The sequence below is a fragment of the Mobula hypostoma genome, chromosome 6 (assembly GCF_963921235.1).
Source record: "Mobula hypostoma chromosome 6, sMobHyp1.1, whole genome shotgun sequence".
Taxonomy (NCBI): Eukaryota; Metazoa; Chordata; class Chondrichthyes; order Myliobatiformes; family Myliobatidae; genus Mobula; species Mobula hypostoma.
This window is the reverse complement of record NC_086102.1, coordinates 10,317,109-10,333,927: the sequence shown is the minus strand read 5'-3', so window position 1 is coordinate 10,333,927 and position 16,819 is coordinate 10,317,109. Positions and strand designations below refer to the sequence as shown.

Sequence of the window (16,819 nt, the reverse complement as noted above, 5' to 3'; positions counted from 1 at the left end):
TGAGGGAAGAAGCTGTTACCCAGTCTGACAGTCCTAGTCCAGATGCTTCAGTACCTCTTTAGTGATGGTGGTGGGTCTAAGAGACTGTGGGACGGGTGTTAAGGATCCTCAACAATGTGTCGGCCCCTTCATATACAATGCTTACAGTCCCTACTGTGGGGGGTGGGGAGACCCCAGTGAACTTCTTGGTTGTAGGGTGTTGCGGTTCAATGCCTTGCAGCTTCCATACCACACAACGACACAGCCAGCCAGGACACTCTGGATGGTGCTCCTGTGAAAAGCTGTAAGAATTGGGGTGGGGAGTCGAGCACACCTCAGTCTCCCCAGAAAGTGTAGAGATTGAGCTGTGTCTCAGTCACCGGCAAGCCCAGCGTTTGTTGCCCATCACTAATTGCCCCAGAGAGGGTGGTGTTGAACAACCTCCTCGAACCACTGTAATCTTTCTGGTGAAGTTGCCATGATACAGCCCAGTCCATCACAAAAACCAACCTACCCGCTCATGGACTCTGTCTACACTTTCTATATTTATTTGCTTATTTAGTGTGGAATATCCCTTCCAGCCCTTCAAGCTGTGCTGCCCAGCGATCCCCTGTTTTTAACCCTAGCCTGGTCACAGGACAATTTAAAAATAACCAATTAACCTATCACCCAGTAGACCTTTGGAATGTGGGAGGAAACCTGAGCACCCAGAGGAAACCCACATGGTCACAGGGGCAACGTACAAACACCTTACAGGTAGCAGCGGGAATTGAACCCGTGTCACTAGTACTGTAAAGCATAGTGCTAACCACTACACTACAGTGACACCCTTCTTGCTGATTTGATAAAGCAGCCTGCATAATCAAAGGCTCCACTCAGCCCAGACATTCTGTCTTCTCCCCTCCTGCATTGGGCAGAAGACACAAAAGTCTGAAAGGACGTACCACCAAGGTCATGAACGGGTCAAGGCTGATTTATACTTATGCGTCAAACATAGGCCATAGGTACGGCCTAGCCGCAAACCCTACGCTGTACACTACGCCAACCCTAAGCCTAACGCGCACCTCTCCCAAAACATAACTACACTTCGCGGCAACGCAGACCGAAACAACTGTGATTGGTCCGCTTGGTAGCGTCGCATTTTCTCTTACGCTGCAATAGTTTCCCATTGGGCGACTGAAGGGCAGGGGAGGAACTCTGGCTGCAATGCTTTCCATAAAGATTTACAGACCTCCGAAATTATGGAGGACACGTTTCGCTCTTACGAAAGACCTGTACCTGTTTTCGTTAACCGAAAGAGGATTTTCGCTTTTACGAGAAAAGACGCTGGCTTTAAGCTTGTTTACCTCGAGAAAGACTACCATGACCAAGAAGCCTTACACGGGCAGGTATGTGCGCATACGTGCCGATTTTTTTTTGACAAATCGATTTTGGCTGAAAATTCCCGATTCTGTTAAGTGACACTACACTGTACATACAGAAAATTCACCCTCCTTCAGTTTCAGTCGCCATTGTTTGAAGTTTGAGTTTCTTCGTGTTGAGTTTCAACACGAAGAAACTCAACACAGTGGCATAGAAACCCCACCGCCAGCTAGCGATTTGGTGGTGAATTGCAGCGCGAGGCAGACTCACCAATGTACAAGTATAAATGCTCACAATGGCGTAGCCCACTTGGGTAGGCTACGGCATAAGCTAGTATGCACAAGTATGAATCAGCCTTAACACTTTTCCACGTCAGCTACAAGGAACTCATACAAGCCATTTGTGACCTGGGAAACAGTCACTCTATCGATGCCTCTCACCTCATACACCCGATGAACTTAGCAAATGTTAGAACTAACCTGGGAAACTTCACACACAGCACCTCGATAGCACTGGGTGCTGCTAACAATCAAAGCCCCAGCGGTCACGGCTTTGTGCAGTAGTTTGAAGAACCAGTCGTCATCAGGAACGTTACCAAGGCCGTAGGTTAGTAGGATCACTGCTTCAGCTCCTTCCAAGGATCTTGCAACCTGCTTCAGCAAAAAAAAGATGAGCAAGGCAGCCTGTTTATATAAGCTTCCTCACATCAAAGTTCAAAGTAAATTTATTATCTCAGTATATAAATGTCGCCATGAGAGTCATTTTCTTCCAGGCATACACAGTAGAAACAAAGACATACAAGGGAATCAATGAAAACTACAAAGGCTGACAATAATGCACGAAAAACAAACAAACTCTGCAAATACAAAAATAAAATCAAATAATAATAAATAATATTGAGAAATAAGTTATACAGTCCTTGTAAGTGAGTCTATACGCTGTGGAATCAGCTCAGTGTGGAGGAGAGTGAAGTTATCCATGCCGGTTCAGGAACCCGATGGTTGAAAGAATAACCGTGTCATCAATGCTGTCATCAGTAGGGAATAACTGATGTTACTGAGCCCTGACCAGGAATTTTTCAGAACATTAACACTGAAAGCGAAGCTAGAATTGGTTCTGTTTGTGTTCAGATGGTGTACTTCGTTTTTCTTTTGCTTCAAGCTGTTCCAGTCAGGATGAAGCCATCTCAAGCAAGGCCACCATGTATTGCCCACCCCAAATCAACCTTGAGAGGTTGGTGGGAAGTCATCTTTGAGATCTACATAATTCCTCTAATAAAGGTGCTCCCATGTTGCTTTAGAGGAGGTAATCCCACAATTTAGAGTTAGCCACAACAACCGCTGCTTATACAATGCCTGTGATGCTGTTGCAAGTAAGTTTTCCTTGCACTCGTACATAGATTCAAGTTATAAACATTTTTATACAAAAGAACACAACTTGAACTAAAAAGTGCAGATGACAATGAATTGAAATTTGACGTGTTTACAATCACAGTAATACACAGCAGTGTGTCACTCACTGCCTGTAATTTCCTTAGTGCTTCACTTTGAGTTAGGAGAGTTTATTGGATCTGGAAAATACTGTATATTAAATATAGAACACCATAGTATAGTGGAAGCCATTTGGCCCACAATATTGTGCTGATCCTTTAACCTACTCCAAGATCAATACAAGACCATAGGATATACATTAGGAGCTGAATTAGGCCATTTGGTGGTCTGCTCTGCCATTTCATCATGGCTGATCCACTTTCCCTCTCAGCCCTAATCTCCTGCCTTCTCCTCATATCTCTACATGCCCTGACTAACCAAGAATATGACCCTTCCCTCCAACATAACCCTCTATTTTTCTATCATCTTTTTAAGAGTTTCTTAAATGCTCCTAATGAATCTGCCTCCACCACCACCCCTTGACAGGGTGTTCCACACACCCACCACTCGCTTTATAAAAATCTTACCTCCGATTTACCCCCTACACTTCCCCTCCAGTCATTTTAAAATTATGCCTCCTGGCATAAATCATTTATGCCCTGAGGAAAAAAATCTACTCAATCTATGCTTCTTTCCACTTGTACATCTATCAATCTCTCATCCTCCTTCGCTCCAAAGAAGAGAAAAGCCCCAACTTGCTCAGTCTTTCCACATAAGATATGTTTTCTAATCCAGGCAGCATACTGGTAACTCTCCTCTGCACCCTCTCCAAAGCTTCCACATCCTTTCTGAAATGAGGCAACCCCTCTCCACGCCACTGATGTTGTCCAAGGGAAGGGCATTAGGGCCGATACAGCTTGGCACCGGTGTCGTCGCAGAACAATGTGTGGTTAAGTGTCTTGCTCAAGGACACAACACGCTGCCTCAGCTGAGGCTCGAACTAGACTGACGCCTTAACCACTTGGCCATGCTCCAACACGTTACTCATAGTACCAAATAATTCTACCTGAAAACACAGTCCAAACGAAACATAAATAAATATCACACCAAGTCCAAGAGCAAGATATCAAACATTCTCCAAGGTCCTGTGATAACTAGCTAATTAAAAGTTATCTATACTTCCTCCATTAGATCATTGTCTGCATGAGGAATTTCCAACAGCAGTATCTACCCTTCCAAGTGAGCTCATGTTCTTCTGCTATGCTTGCTGTCCATTTCCTTTCTCCTTTTCCCTCCAAAACTCCTGCACTCTCCCCCTAAAAATGGCTTCCCCCAAGCCCTCCAGAATGTTCCGGTGCATCTTATTAGACAAAATGTTAACAAAATAAATCCTATTGGCTATTACAACAGCCTAACTTAATCAACTGAATTATTATTTTAAACAGCAAAAGACATGAAATATTCAATTGTATAATGTAACTAAATGTACATATTGCGTTTTGAAAAAATCCACAGAAAATAAAATATCCTACAACATAACTTTATTAATACAATAAAGCATGGTCTTAAGCCAGGGTATTACACAAGTATGATCTAATCAGAGCTGCAACATTAGATCATGGCTCTTGAAATGAATCCCCTGACAAATGAAGGCTGATGAACCATAAGCCTTCCTACCAACCCCATCAACTTTGATGACAATTTTGACAGATCTGTGGACATGAACCCAAGATCCCTCTGTTCCCCCACACTGCTAAAAATCCTGCTATTAACCCTGTATTCTGCCTTTAAATTCAACTTTCCAAAGTGAATCACTTCACATGGAGCAGAAGTTGAATGCATTCTTTACTTCCCTCGTAATATTTTCCTCTCACTCACTGAAAGACATTCCCCAGACATACAGGCGACCAGCTCTCAATGCAGTGGCAGTCTCTCTCCCCACCAGCCCCAGGAGACTGTCCCCCAGAAATGATCAATGCAAGATAATGACAGGGCATTAATAGCCTCATACAGCATGAACTGTGGCAGGAGCAGGGTGCGGTTAAACCACACTGACAATTAGGCAGAGAGGAAATTGTGATGTACACATCTGGTGCAGTCCTTATGTGATTTGACATACACCATTAATCAACTTGGAACTGGATATTAACCCTTTAGTGCCACCAATACGCTATTTATGACCTGTGCAGTTATACGAGTGGTATAGTGTTGACATCCATTTGATGAACACAACACACGCTGTTACATCAAAGCTGAGTCTACTGTCATATGTACGAGTACACGTATGCACGGGTGCAAATGGGAAACGTACTTACAGCAGCACCACAGGCACAAGGCATCAGATAAGTAGCAGTCACAAGAAAAAAGTAAAGTTCATTTGAACACAATTTTTAAAAGAAAAAGACACAATAAGAACTAAAAGAATGCTTTAGCACATAATGGTCCTGCTGTTTCTAAACTGTAATGATTAGAGTTTTGATACTTCAGGAACCAAATGGTTGAAGGGAAGTAGCTGTTCTTGAAGCTGTAAATGTGGGGCTTCTGTATCTCCTGTTAATGGTACAGTAGCTGAAAGAAGATGGCATGGCCCAGGTCGTAGAGATCTTTGGTAATAATTCTTGCCTTCCGCAGATACTACCTGTGGTAGAAATGGTTAAAACTAGTGTTTGATGGGAACTTGACCATTCTGGAGCAGCTGGGCTTAAAACTGCTGATGCGTGTCAAGAATAACCTTCGATGGTAAGCGCAAGTACCAGGAACTCCAATTAATAAGATACTAGGCCCCTGGAACCAGGAGGGAGGATGCATCTGGGGGTAAATTGTGAGTTCTGATAACAGGGAACTAAGAGGACTGTTAGACTCGCGCTGAGAGATAGTTGACATGTCTTTTAAGCGATTGATCATGTACTGACTGTGGGATGCCAAATACAGTTATATTAAGTTGTTTGTCTTGCTGTATAAATATGAGCTTTGTACATCCTAAAAATCAGAGTTCTGGTGGCGGTGGGGACTGCTGCAGCCTCTCCATGATATCATGTTAGTAAACTCTTGAAACGAAACTCGAAGTCACTCTGGTGTTCTTAGTTAGTGTTTCTATGACACTACCAATCGCGGGGAGAGAGGTACTCGTGATGTGATGGGCAGAGTCCACTACTCTGCACAGCTTCTTATGTTCCTGTGCATTCAGATTGTCGTTCGAGACCGTGATATAACCTGTGACAAGTGACGTGATGTTCCGCAGGCATCTATTCTTTGTCATTTTATATATTGTAAAAATATAATATATATATTTATAATATATATTAGTGATTTACAATTATACTTGATGTATATAAAATACAGTATATAATATATTCATAATTTTTATTGTTATTATTTGCAAATTAGAGGAGAGACAAAAGCTGTAGGCAGATTCTTTTCATTTAATTTTTCTTTCTTATTGCATGGTTAGAGCAGTGGGAATGCCTTGCAGGATAGTTGAATACTCCTCTTGCGGGATGTCAGACCTCCAGTGTCCCTGCAACTACAACTGTGAGAAGCCCATCCAGCTGCAGCTTCTAACAATCTACGTTAAGGATTTGGAGCTTGAACTGGATGAACTCTAGATTATTCTAGAGGCTAAGGGGGTGATCAACAGAACTTACAAAGAGGTACGCGAACCAGTTCCCATCTACCACCACTCTGGTCCATCTAGCGGAATTAGTCCTTACTCTTAATAATTTCTCCTTTTGCTCCTCCCACTTCCTCCAAACTAAAGGTGTAGCCTTGGGCACCCATATGGGTCCCAGCTATGCCTATCTTTTTGTTGGCTTTGAGGAACAATCTATGTTTCAAACCTATTCTGGTATCTGTCCCCCATTTTTCTTTTGCTACATCGACGACTGCATTGGCGCTGCTTCCTGCACGCATGCTGAGCTCGTTGACTTCATTAACTTTTCCTCCAACTTTCACCCTGCCCTCAAGTTTACCTCGTCCATTTCCGACACCTCCCTCCCTTTTCTAGATCTTTCTGTCTCTATCTCTGGAGACATTTATCTACTGATGTCTACTATAAGCCTACTGGCTTTCGCAGCTATCTGGACTACTCCTCTTCTCACCCTGTCTCTTGCAAAAATGCCATCCCCTTCTTGCAATTCCTCCGTCTCCATCGCATCTGCTCTCAGGATGAGGCTTTTCATTTCAGGACGAAAGAGATGACCTCCTTTTTTAAAGAAAGGGGCTTCCCTTCCTCCACAATCAACTCTGCTCTCAAACACATCTCCCCCATTTCAAGCACATCTGCTCTCATTCCATCCTCCCGCCACCCCACTGGGAATAGGGTTCCCCTTGTCCTCACCTACCACCCCACCAGCCTCCGGGTCCAACATATTATTCTCCGTAACTTCCGCCACCTCCAACAGGATCCAACCACTAAGCACATCTTTCCTTCCCCCCCTTTGCTTTCCGCAGGGATCACTCCCTATGCAACTCCCTTGTCCACTCATCCTCCCCATCCCTCCCCACCGATCTCCCTCCTGGCACTTATCCTTATAAGTGGAACAAGTGCTACACATACCCTTACACTTCCTCCTTCACTACCATTCAGGGCCCCAGACAGTCCTTCCAGGTGAGGCGACATTTCACCTGTGAGTCGGCTGGGGTGATATACTGCGTCCGGTGCTCCCGATGCGGCCTTCTATATACTGGCGAGACCTGACACAGACTGGGAGATCGTTTCACTGAACACCTGCACTCTGTCCGCCAGAGAAAGCAGGACCTCCCGGTGGCCACACATTTTAATTCCACGTTCCGTTCCCATTCTGGTATGTCTATCCAAGGCCTCCTCTACTGTCAAGATGAAGCCACACTCAGGTTGGAGGAACAACACCTTATATTCCGTCTGGGTAGCCTCCAACCTGATGGCATGAACATTGACTTCTCAGACTTCCGCTAATGCCCTACCTCCCCCTCGTACCCGATCCATTATTTATTTATTTATATACACACTTTCTTTTTCTCTCTCTCCTTTTTCTCCCTCTGTCCCTCTCACTATACCCCTTGCCCATCCTTTGGGCTTCCCCCCTCCCCCTTTTCCTTCTCCCTGAGCCTCCTGTCCCATGATCCTCTCATATCCCTTTTGCCTATCACCTGTCCAGCTCTTGGCTTCATTCCCGCCCCCCCCCTCCGTCTTCTCCTATCATTACGGATCTCCCCCTCCCCCTCCCACTTTCAAATCTCTTACTAGCTCTTCCTTCAGTTAGTCCTGACGAAGGGTCTCAGCCCGAAACGTCGACTGTACCTCTTCCTGGAGATGCTGCCTGGCCTGCTGCGTTCACCAGCAACTTTTATGTGTGTTGCTCACAAAGGGGTACTGTAGTTACACCAAAAGTGCAGGACACAGGTGACCATCAGGAGGAAGAAAGAAAGGGGTTAGACAGCCAATGTAGAGTATCCCTGTGGCCATCGCCCTCAACAATGGTTATTCCACTTTGGATACCGTCGGCGGGTGCGGGGGTGGGGGAGATATTGATGGCCTAGCTGAGGAAGGCAACAATGGTCAGGCCTCTGGCACCAAGTCTGGCTCGGTGGCCCTGAAGGGAAGGGGAGAACTGAGGTGAGCTGTAGTGATAGGGGATTCATTAGTTCGGGGAACAGAAAAGAGGATCTTTGGACAAGAACAAGATTCCCTTGTGATACAGTACTGTGAAAAAATCTTAGGCACATATATGTAGCTAGGGTGCCCAAGACCTTTGCAAGGTACTGTAGTTGTCAAAGTGGAGTGGAGGGTGAATTTGTAAATCCAGCGGGACCAAAGAATGTTGGGAATAGATAGATAGATAAACACTTTATTGATCCCAAAGGGAGTTACAGTGTTACAAGTGCACAGATATACAAATAATAGAAGAGAAGCAAGAAGGAATAGAAAATAAGTTACCTTAATAATAAAACAGTTTAAACAGAGCTCTGGTAAGCCAAGGTGAATAACAGCCTAACAGGAGGGGTCATCAGTTTGCCGACTATAGGTTGACTCACTATAGAACCTGATGGCCAAAGGTAAGAATCACCTCATATCGTGCTCTTTGGAGCAGCACAATTGTCTTAGTCTATTACTAAAAGTGCTCCTCCGTTCAGCCAAGGTGGCATGCAGAGGGTGAGAAACATTGTCCAAAACTGCCAGGGCTTTCAGGAGGGTCCTTTGTTCTACCACAGCCTTGGAAATGCTCAGTTCGACTCCTATAACAGAGCTAGCTTGTCTAATGTCTATTGACCCTGTTGGCATCCCCTGTGTTGATGCCATTGCCCGAGTACATTGAAGATTATACTGGCAACAACAGACTGGTAGAACATGTGAAGGAGTGGCCTGCATACTTCAAAGGACCTCAGTTTCCTCAGGTAGTAGAGGTGACTCTGGCCCTTCTTGTACCCAGTCTCTATGTTGGTACTCCACTCAAGTCTGTCATCCAGGTGCACCCCCAGGTACTTGTAGGTCCTCACCACATCCACGATCTCGCCATGAATAGTAACAGGGAGCAGTGCAGGCTTGGTCTTCCTGAAGTCCATCGCCATCTCCTTTGTCTTATTGATGTTCAGCCACAGATGATTCAGCTTGCACTATTTGACAAAGTCCTCCACCAGGGCCCTGTATTCATCCTCCTGTCCTGCCTTTATACACCCAACTATTGCTGAATCATCAGAGAATTTCTGCAGATGACATGACTCAGTTTTGTATCTAAAGTCCAAGGTATACAGGGTAAACAGGAAGGGAACCAACACAGTCCCCTGTGGGTCCCCAGTGCTGCTTATAGCCATGCCTGACACACAGCTCTGAAGCTGCACAAACTGTGGTCTGCCAGTCAGGTCATCCATTACCCAGAATGCAATGGAAGTACCAACTTGCATTGAACAGAGCTTGTCCCCCAGCAATAAGGGCTGTATGGTATTGAAGGCACTTGAGAAATCATAAAATCATGACCCTCACAGTGCTGTTCTGCTTATCCAAATGACAGTAGGCTCTGTTAAGCAGGTAGATGACAGCGCTGTCGACTCCAATGTGCTCCTGGTAGGTGAATTGCATGGCTGATCTGACCAGGGGTCAGAGATGAGCCAGGACCAGTCTCTGCAGAGACTTCATGATGTGTGAGGTCAGGGCCACAGGATGGTAGTCATTCAAAACTTTATCAGCCTTTCTTAGGTATTGGGACCACATGTGATGTTTTCCACACAGTTGGGACCCTTGTGGGCACGTGTCCAAGTGGTTAAGGCACTTAACTAGCGACCTGAAGATCGTAATTTCGAGACCCAGCGTGTTGTGTCCTTGAGCAAGGCACTTAACCACACATTGCTCTGCGACGACACTGGTGCCAAGCTGTATTGGCCCTTGCCCTTCCCTTGGACAATGTTGGTGTCATGGAGAGGGGAGACTTGCAGCATGGGCAACTACAGGTCTTCCATACAACCTTGCCCAGGCCTGCGGCCTGGAGAGTGATGTTTTTTGGTGGGGTCCTAACAAACCATTGTCTCCCGCACCATCACCACCCTTATCAACTCAGGAGACCTTCCATCCTCAGCCACTAAACTCATTATTCCCACACCCCACACCGCTCAGTTTTACCTCCTCCCAAAGATACACAAGCCTGACTGTCCCGGTAGACCCATAGTTTCTGCCTGCTCCTGTCCCACCGAACTTGTATCTGCCTACCTGGACTCCATTTTGTCACCCATAGTTCAGTCCCTCCCCACCTACATCCAGGATACATCCCATGCCCTCCACCTCTTCAATAACTTCCAGTTCCCCGGTCCTGACCGCTTCATTTTCACTATGAATGTCCAATCCTTATACACCTCCATTCCCCATCAAGAAGGTCTCAAAGCCCTCCGCTACTTCCTGGATAATAGACCTCACCAGTTCCCCACCACCACTACCCTCCTCCGGTTGGCGGAACTGGTTCTCACACTTAATAACTTCTCTTTTGGCTCTTCCCACTTTCTTCAGGCTAAGGGTGTAGCTATGGGAACTCGCATGGGACCTCTCCGTTGGTTATGTGGAACAGTCTGTACTCCAGACCTATTCTGGTACTGCTCCCCAACATCGGGGACAATCTTCCTGCATCTAGCCTGTCCAATCCCTTTAGAATTTTATACATTTCTATCAGATCCCCCCCGCAATCTTCTAAATTCCAGAGAGTATAAGCCTAATCGATCCAGTCTTTTATCATATGAAAGTCCTGCCATCCCAGGAATCAATCTGGTGAACCTTCTTTGTACCCCCTCTATGGCAAGAATATCTTTCCTCAGATTAGGGGACCAAAACTGCACACAATACTCCGGGTGTGGTCTCACCAATGCCTTGTACAACTGCAGTAGTACCTCCCTGCTCCTGTACTCGAATCCTCTTGCTATGAATGCCAGCATACCATTCGCCTTTTTCACCGTCTGCTGTACCTGCATACCCACTTTCAATGACTGGTGTACAATGACACCAGGTCTCATTGCACCGCCCCTTTTCCTAATCGGCCACCATTCAGATAATTTGATTCCAAACAATTGGTTTATTGATCATTATAGAATGTCTCTCTGGTGGTTTCCATTCCCTCCTCTCTCCTTGCCCCCTTTCCACTCTCTGTCTACAATAAAGGCTTAGATCGGAAACAGGTTTATCATCACGTATGTCATGAAGTGTGTTTTCTTTGCTGCAGCAGCAGTACAGTGTAATACATACAATTACTACAGTACTATCCAAAAGTCTTAGGCTCCTTAGCTATATATGTGCCTAAAAATTTTCTGCAGTACTGTATGTTGCCTCCTAGGTGCCAGGGTCAAGTCCACAGCTTTTTTAAGTAAGCAGCCGGTGGTACCAATGACATGGGTAGGAGAGGTGCCAAGTTCCTGCATAGTGAGTTCAGGGAGTTAGGCGCTAAGTCCAGTGTTGTGATTTCAAGATTGCTACCTGTGCCACGTACAAGTGAGGCCAGAAATAGGCAGATCATGCAGTTCAACAGCTGGCTAAGGAGATGATGCAGGAGAGAGGGCTTCATATAGTTTGACCACTGGGCTCTCTTCCAGTGAAAGAGGAAGCTGTACAGTAGGGACAGTTTGCACCTGAACTGGAGGGGGACTAATATTCTTGTGGGAAGGTTTGCTGGTTCTGCAAGGCGAGGAGTTTAAACTAGAGTTGCAGGGGAATATGAAGCAAAATGTCAGAGCAGATAGTGGAGTGGTCGTGGGGAAAGATGTTTTTAAGCCCACATATAAAAATCAGGAATTGAAAGATTGATCATGGTGGGTTAATGTTCTGAGTTGTGTATATTTCAATGCAAGAAGTATTGCAGGAAAGGTGGATGAGTTCAGGGCATGAATCAGCATGTGCAATTATGACACTGTAGCCATTAGTGAGACTTGGTTGCAGTACAGGCAGGACTGGCAGCTCAATGTTCCAGCTTTCTACAGCATTAGACTCAATAGAGCGGGATGGATTAAAGGGGATTACCAGTCTGGGAAAATGTCTCTCCGTAGGTGCTGCCTGACCTGCTGAGTGTTTCCAACATTTGCTGCTTTTACGGCATACGTGCTGAAAATCACTGAGATACACTTACATATCTTTCATTAATTCCAGGAAAGAGCTGGAGAATTCCTACGTCCGGTGTGCGATTCAAGGTGAAAATCTGCAAGTCACCCTCATTTGCCTTCTTCGTATCCTTGTTTACTAAAGTATGCATTTGGAGAAATAAAAGAAAGAAAAGTGTTAATTACAGACCATCCTTGGATGTTTCGTCATTTAAGACGTCCGAAAAGCCGATTTTGTCTGCAAGTTGGAAAATGCACAAAAAACACTCAATATGTTAACTGCCCATCACAGAATGGTAACATATGGCATCAAAAAGCACTTAAGGTGGATTAGGAAGAACAATTACTATAAGAAGAAAGAGGAAAGCAGATCTGCCATTTCTGGGAATGAACGTATGTGAACATTGAACAGTACAGTAGAGGCTGCACAATAATGCTCCAAACTCTCAACCTCCTCCAATATCAATCTAACCCTTCCCTCTCACACAGCCCTTCAGATTTCTATCATGCATGTACCAAAAAGTCTGTTAACTGTCCCTAATGGATCTCCCTCTACCACCTTCCCTGGAAGGGTATTCCACACAGTCACTATTCCCTATGAAAAAAAATACTTGCCTTTGACAGGCCCCCTATTTTCCTCAAATCACCTTAAAATCATGCCTTCTCACATTAGCCACTTCCATCCTAAGAAAATGTCTCTGACTGTCCAGTCCATCTATTCCTCTTATCAGTCTATGTGCATCCATTATGCCACCTCCCATCCTCCTTCGCTCAAAAGATAAAAGCCCTACCTCGCTCAACCTACCCTCATAAGACATACGCTCCAATCTAGGGAAAGGTAAATCTCAAAGACAAGGAATTCTGTAGATGCTGGAAATCTGGAGCAAGACACACATCATGATGGAGGAACTCAGCAGGTCAGGCAGCATCTATGGAAACAAACAACCAGCCAATATTTCGGGCTGTGTCCCTTTCTCAGGGCTGGAAAGGAAGGGGAGAATGTTGGAATAAGAAGGTGGGGGGAGGGGAAGGAGGGTAGCTAGAAGGTGATAGGTGAAACCAGGTGAAAGGTAAATGACTAGAATTGAAGGAATCTGATAGAGAGTGGTCCAGAGGAAGAAGGGAAGAAAGAGAGACACCAGGGGAAGGTTATAGGCAGGTAGAGAAGAGGTAAGAGGCCAGGATAGGGAATAGAAGAAGAGGGGAGGAGAATTTATTTTACTGGAGAAATAGATATTCATGCCATCAGGTTGGAGGCTACCCAGATGAGAAACAAAGTGTCGGTCCTTCATTCTGAGGGAACAACAACTGAACCCCTTGACTTTCATGCATTGAGTTGCTGGAACATAGTTTGCCAATTAGATATTTGCATTAATGAGCAGGTGTGCCAGTGTACCTAATAAAGTGGCCACCAACTCCACGTAACTCCAGACCCATAACAGTATGGTCAAGTTTCAACTGCCCTCGGAAAAGGTCAGGCAAGCCAAACTGTTATAGAGTCATAGAGCAATACAGCACAAATACAGGCCATTCGGCCCAAACAGTCCATGCCAACACAGGGCCTACACAGATAGTCCCAATTTCATTTATTCAACACATACCCCTCTAACCCAGAAGGTTTCCAACCTGGGGACCATGGACCCCTTGCTTCATGGCATTAGTCCATGCTATAAAAAAGTTTGGAAAACCCTGCTCTAACCCCTAGTAACATGTATAAAATGCTGGTGGATCCCAGTAGATGAATCTGTATCTATGGAGAGGAATAAACAATTGATGCTTCGATTTAAGACCCTTCATCAGAATCAGGTTTAAGGTCAATGTCATGTGTTGTGACATTTCTTGTTATACAGCTGTGGTAAATTACAATAGATAGTAGTAACGATTGTAAATTATAGCAAATATATAGATATATATTTAAATTTTTAAATTAAATAAGTAGTGCAAAATCAGAAAAAAGTAGTAAGGTTTTGCTCTTGGATTCAATGTCAATTAAGAAATCTGATGGAAGAGCAGAAAAAGCTGCTCCTGGGTCATTGAGTGTGCATCCTAAGTCTTCAGTGCCTCCTCCCTAATTGTAACAATGAGAAGAGGGGAAGTCCTGGGAGATGGGAGTCCTTAATGATGCATGCCACCTTTTTGAGGGATCACTCTTTGAAGATGTCCTAGATGCTGGGGAGACTAGTGGCCATGATAGAGTTGACTGAGCTTACGGCTTTCTGCAGCTTGTTTTGATCCTATGCCGTGCCCCCCCAAAACTCATCAGGACTCATTGTTCTGATCTCTCTGACCCCCTTCCACTCCATGCACCTATCCAAGTACTGCTTAACTGATACTACTGTACCTGCCTCAACCACTTCCTCTGGCAGCTCATTCCACTTACTTACCACCCTCTGTGTGAAAAACTTACCCTCCAGGATCCTTTTAATTCTTCCCCTTTCACCCTAAACCTTTGCCCTCTGGTTTTGGACTCCCCTACCCTGGGGAAAAGACTGCCACCATCCAGCTGATCTCTGCCTCCCATAATTTTAAACATTTATATAAGGTTTCTCCGCATTCTCCTCTGTTCCAAGGAATAAAGACTTAGCGTGGACAACCTTTCCGTACACCTTGGGCCCTCTTATCTTGGCAAAATTTTTGTCAATTTTTTCCGCACGCTTTCTAGTCTAAGTATATCTTTCAATAACAGTGTGAGCAGCTTGCAGACAAGTAATAGTGGGAAATAAATTCTGACCCTGCCAGAGATGTCCTTATCCCGTGAAGGACGTCGATGAATGAGTTGGAGCTCGAGTTGATGACCGGATCTTACAGAGTTGCCTCCAGGTGCTGGAGGATCTTGGTATTTTGTGTGTGTTGAAGAGTCTCCACTTTTTATTCCTCTCCGTAGATGCTGCCTGACCTCCTGAGTTCCCTCAGCAATTTGTGTGTTTTGCTCTGGATTTCCAGAATCTGCACAATCTCTCGTGTTTAAGATTACTGGCCCAAGGGAGGTTGGGTGCCTGCTCACGTGACTTACCTTTCACCTGCACATTCAGTTCCAACAGAGGGAGGTTATTGGGTGAGCCAAAAGCATCCATATCTTCAGAACTCTGTTTAACTACACGGTTTCCCTGGAAGAGCTCAGAGTTGAAAAACACGCAAACCTGCAAGTCAAAGTGTAACAGGAAGCCATCACATTTCAGGAGATAATTTTCTCTTACCACACAGACAATCTTACCAGAAAATACTTGTGAACTAATTTCAAGAATCTTCACCAATCAAGATTCAAGATTATTTATTTTTTAATTTATTTAGAGATACAGTGCAGAATCAGAATCAGGTGCAATATCACTGGGATAGGTTGTGAAATTTGTTGTCTTACATCAGCATTATAGTAAAATACATTAAAAAAACTATAAATTACAATAATGGATATAGCTAAAAAAGGTAAATTAAAATCATCATCACTATGTGCCATGTTGTATGATGTGAGTGATCATGGTCTTAACCATGATTGTTCCTGGCAAATATTTCTACGGTAGTGGTTTGCTATTTCCTTCTCCTGGACTGTCTATACGAGATGGGTGGCCCAGCCATTATTAATACTCTTCAGCGATTGTCTGCTGGCATTAGTGGTCACATAACCAGTATGGTCATATGACCATAAGCTATAGGAGCAGAATTAGGTAATTTGGCCCATCAAGTCTGTTCCAGCATTTCATCATTTTCCTTCTCACCCAAATCTCCTGCCTTCTCCCCATATCCCTTCATGCCCTGACCAGTTAAGAACCTATCCACTTCTGTCTTAAATATACAAAAAGACTTGGCCTCCACAGCTACCTGTAGCAAAGAATTCCACAGATTCACCACTCTCTGGCTGAAGAAATTCCTCCTGAGTTCCATTCTAAAAGGATGCCTTTATATTCTGACACGGTGTTCTCTGATCTTAGACTCTCCCACCAGAGGAAACATCCTCTCCACATTGACTCTATCAAGGTGTTTCACCATTCGATAGGTTTCAATGAGGTTACCCATCATTCTTCTGAGTTCTAGTGAGTACAGGTCCAGAGCCACCAAACGCTCTTCATATGACAAACTATTCCATCCTGAAATAATTTTCGTGAACCTCCTTTGAACCCTTTCCAGATTCAGCACCACCTTTCTAAGATAAGGGGCCCAAAATTGGTCACAATACTCCAAGAGAGGACTCACCAATGCTTTACACAGTCTCAACATTATATCCTTGATAAATATTCTAGTCCTATTGAAATGAGTGCTCACATCGCATAATGCCTTCCTCACCACAGACTCAACCTTTAAATTAACCTTTAGGGAATCCTGCACACAGACTCCCAAATCCCTATGCACCTCAGATTTTTGCATTTTCTCTCCATCTGGAAAATAGTCAACCCACTCATTTCTTCTACCAAAGTGCATGGCCATACACTTCCCAACACTGTATTCCATCTGTTATTTCTTTGCTCAATCTTCTAATTTGTCAAAGCCCTTCTATAGCTTCACTACTTCCTCAAAGCCACCTGCCACTCCACCTATCTTCATATTGCCTGAAAACTTTGCAACAAATCCAT

At 44.6% G+C, this 16,819-nt stretch overlaps 1 protein-coding gene across 5 annotated transcripts in view; it reads right to left on the bottom strand.

The window, feature by feature from the left end:
• The window catches only part of LOC134347456 (L-asparaginase 1-like), a 124,527-nt gene that overhangs the window by 71,618 nt on the left and 36,090 nt on the right, over positions 1-16,819 (bottom strand). For 4 of the 5 annotated variants that reach the window (XM_063049782.1, XM_063049781.1, XM_063049779.1 and 1 more), the window contains exons 6-8: positions 15,268-15,394; positions 12,284-12,393; positions 1,821-1,994 (exon numbers count right to left, since the gene is read on the bottom strand). In XM_063049782.1, the coding sequence (XP_062905852.1) occupies positions 1,821-1,994; positions 12,284-12,393; positions 15,268-15,394 (411 nt within the window). The remainder of the gene's footprint in view (positions 1-1,820; positions 1,995-12,283; positions 12,394-15,267; positions 15,395-16,819) is intronic. The other variant, XM_063049778.1, reaches the window with a different exon arrangement.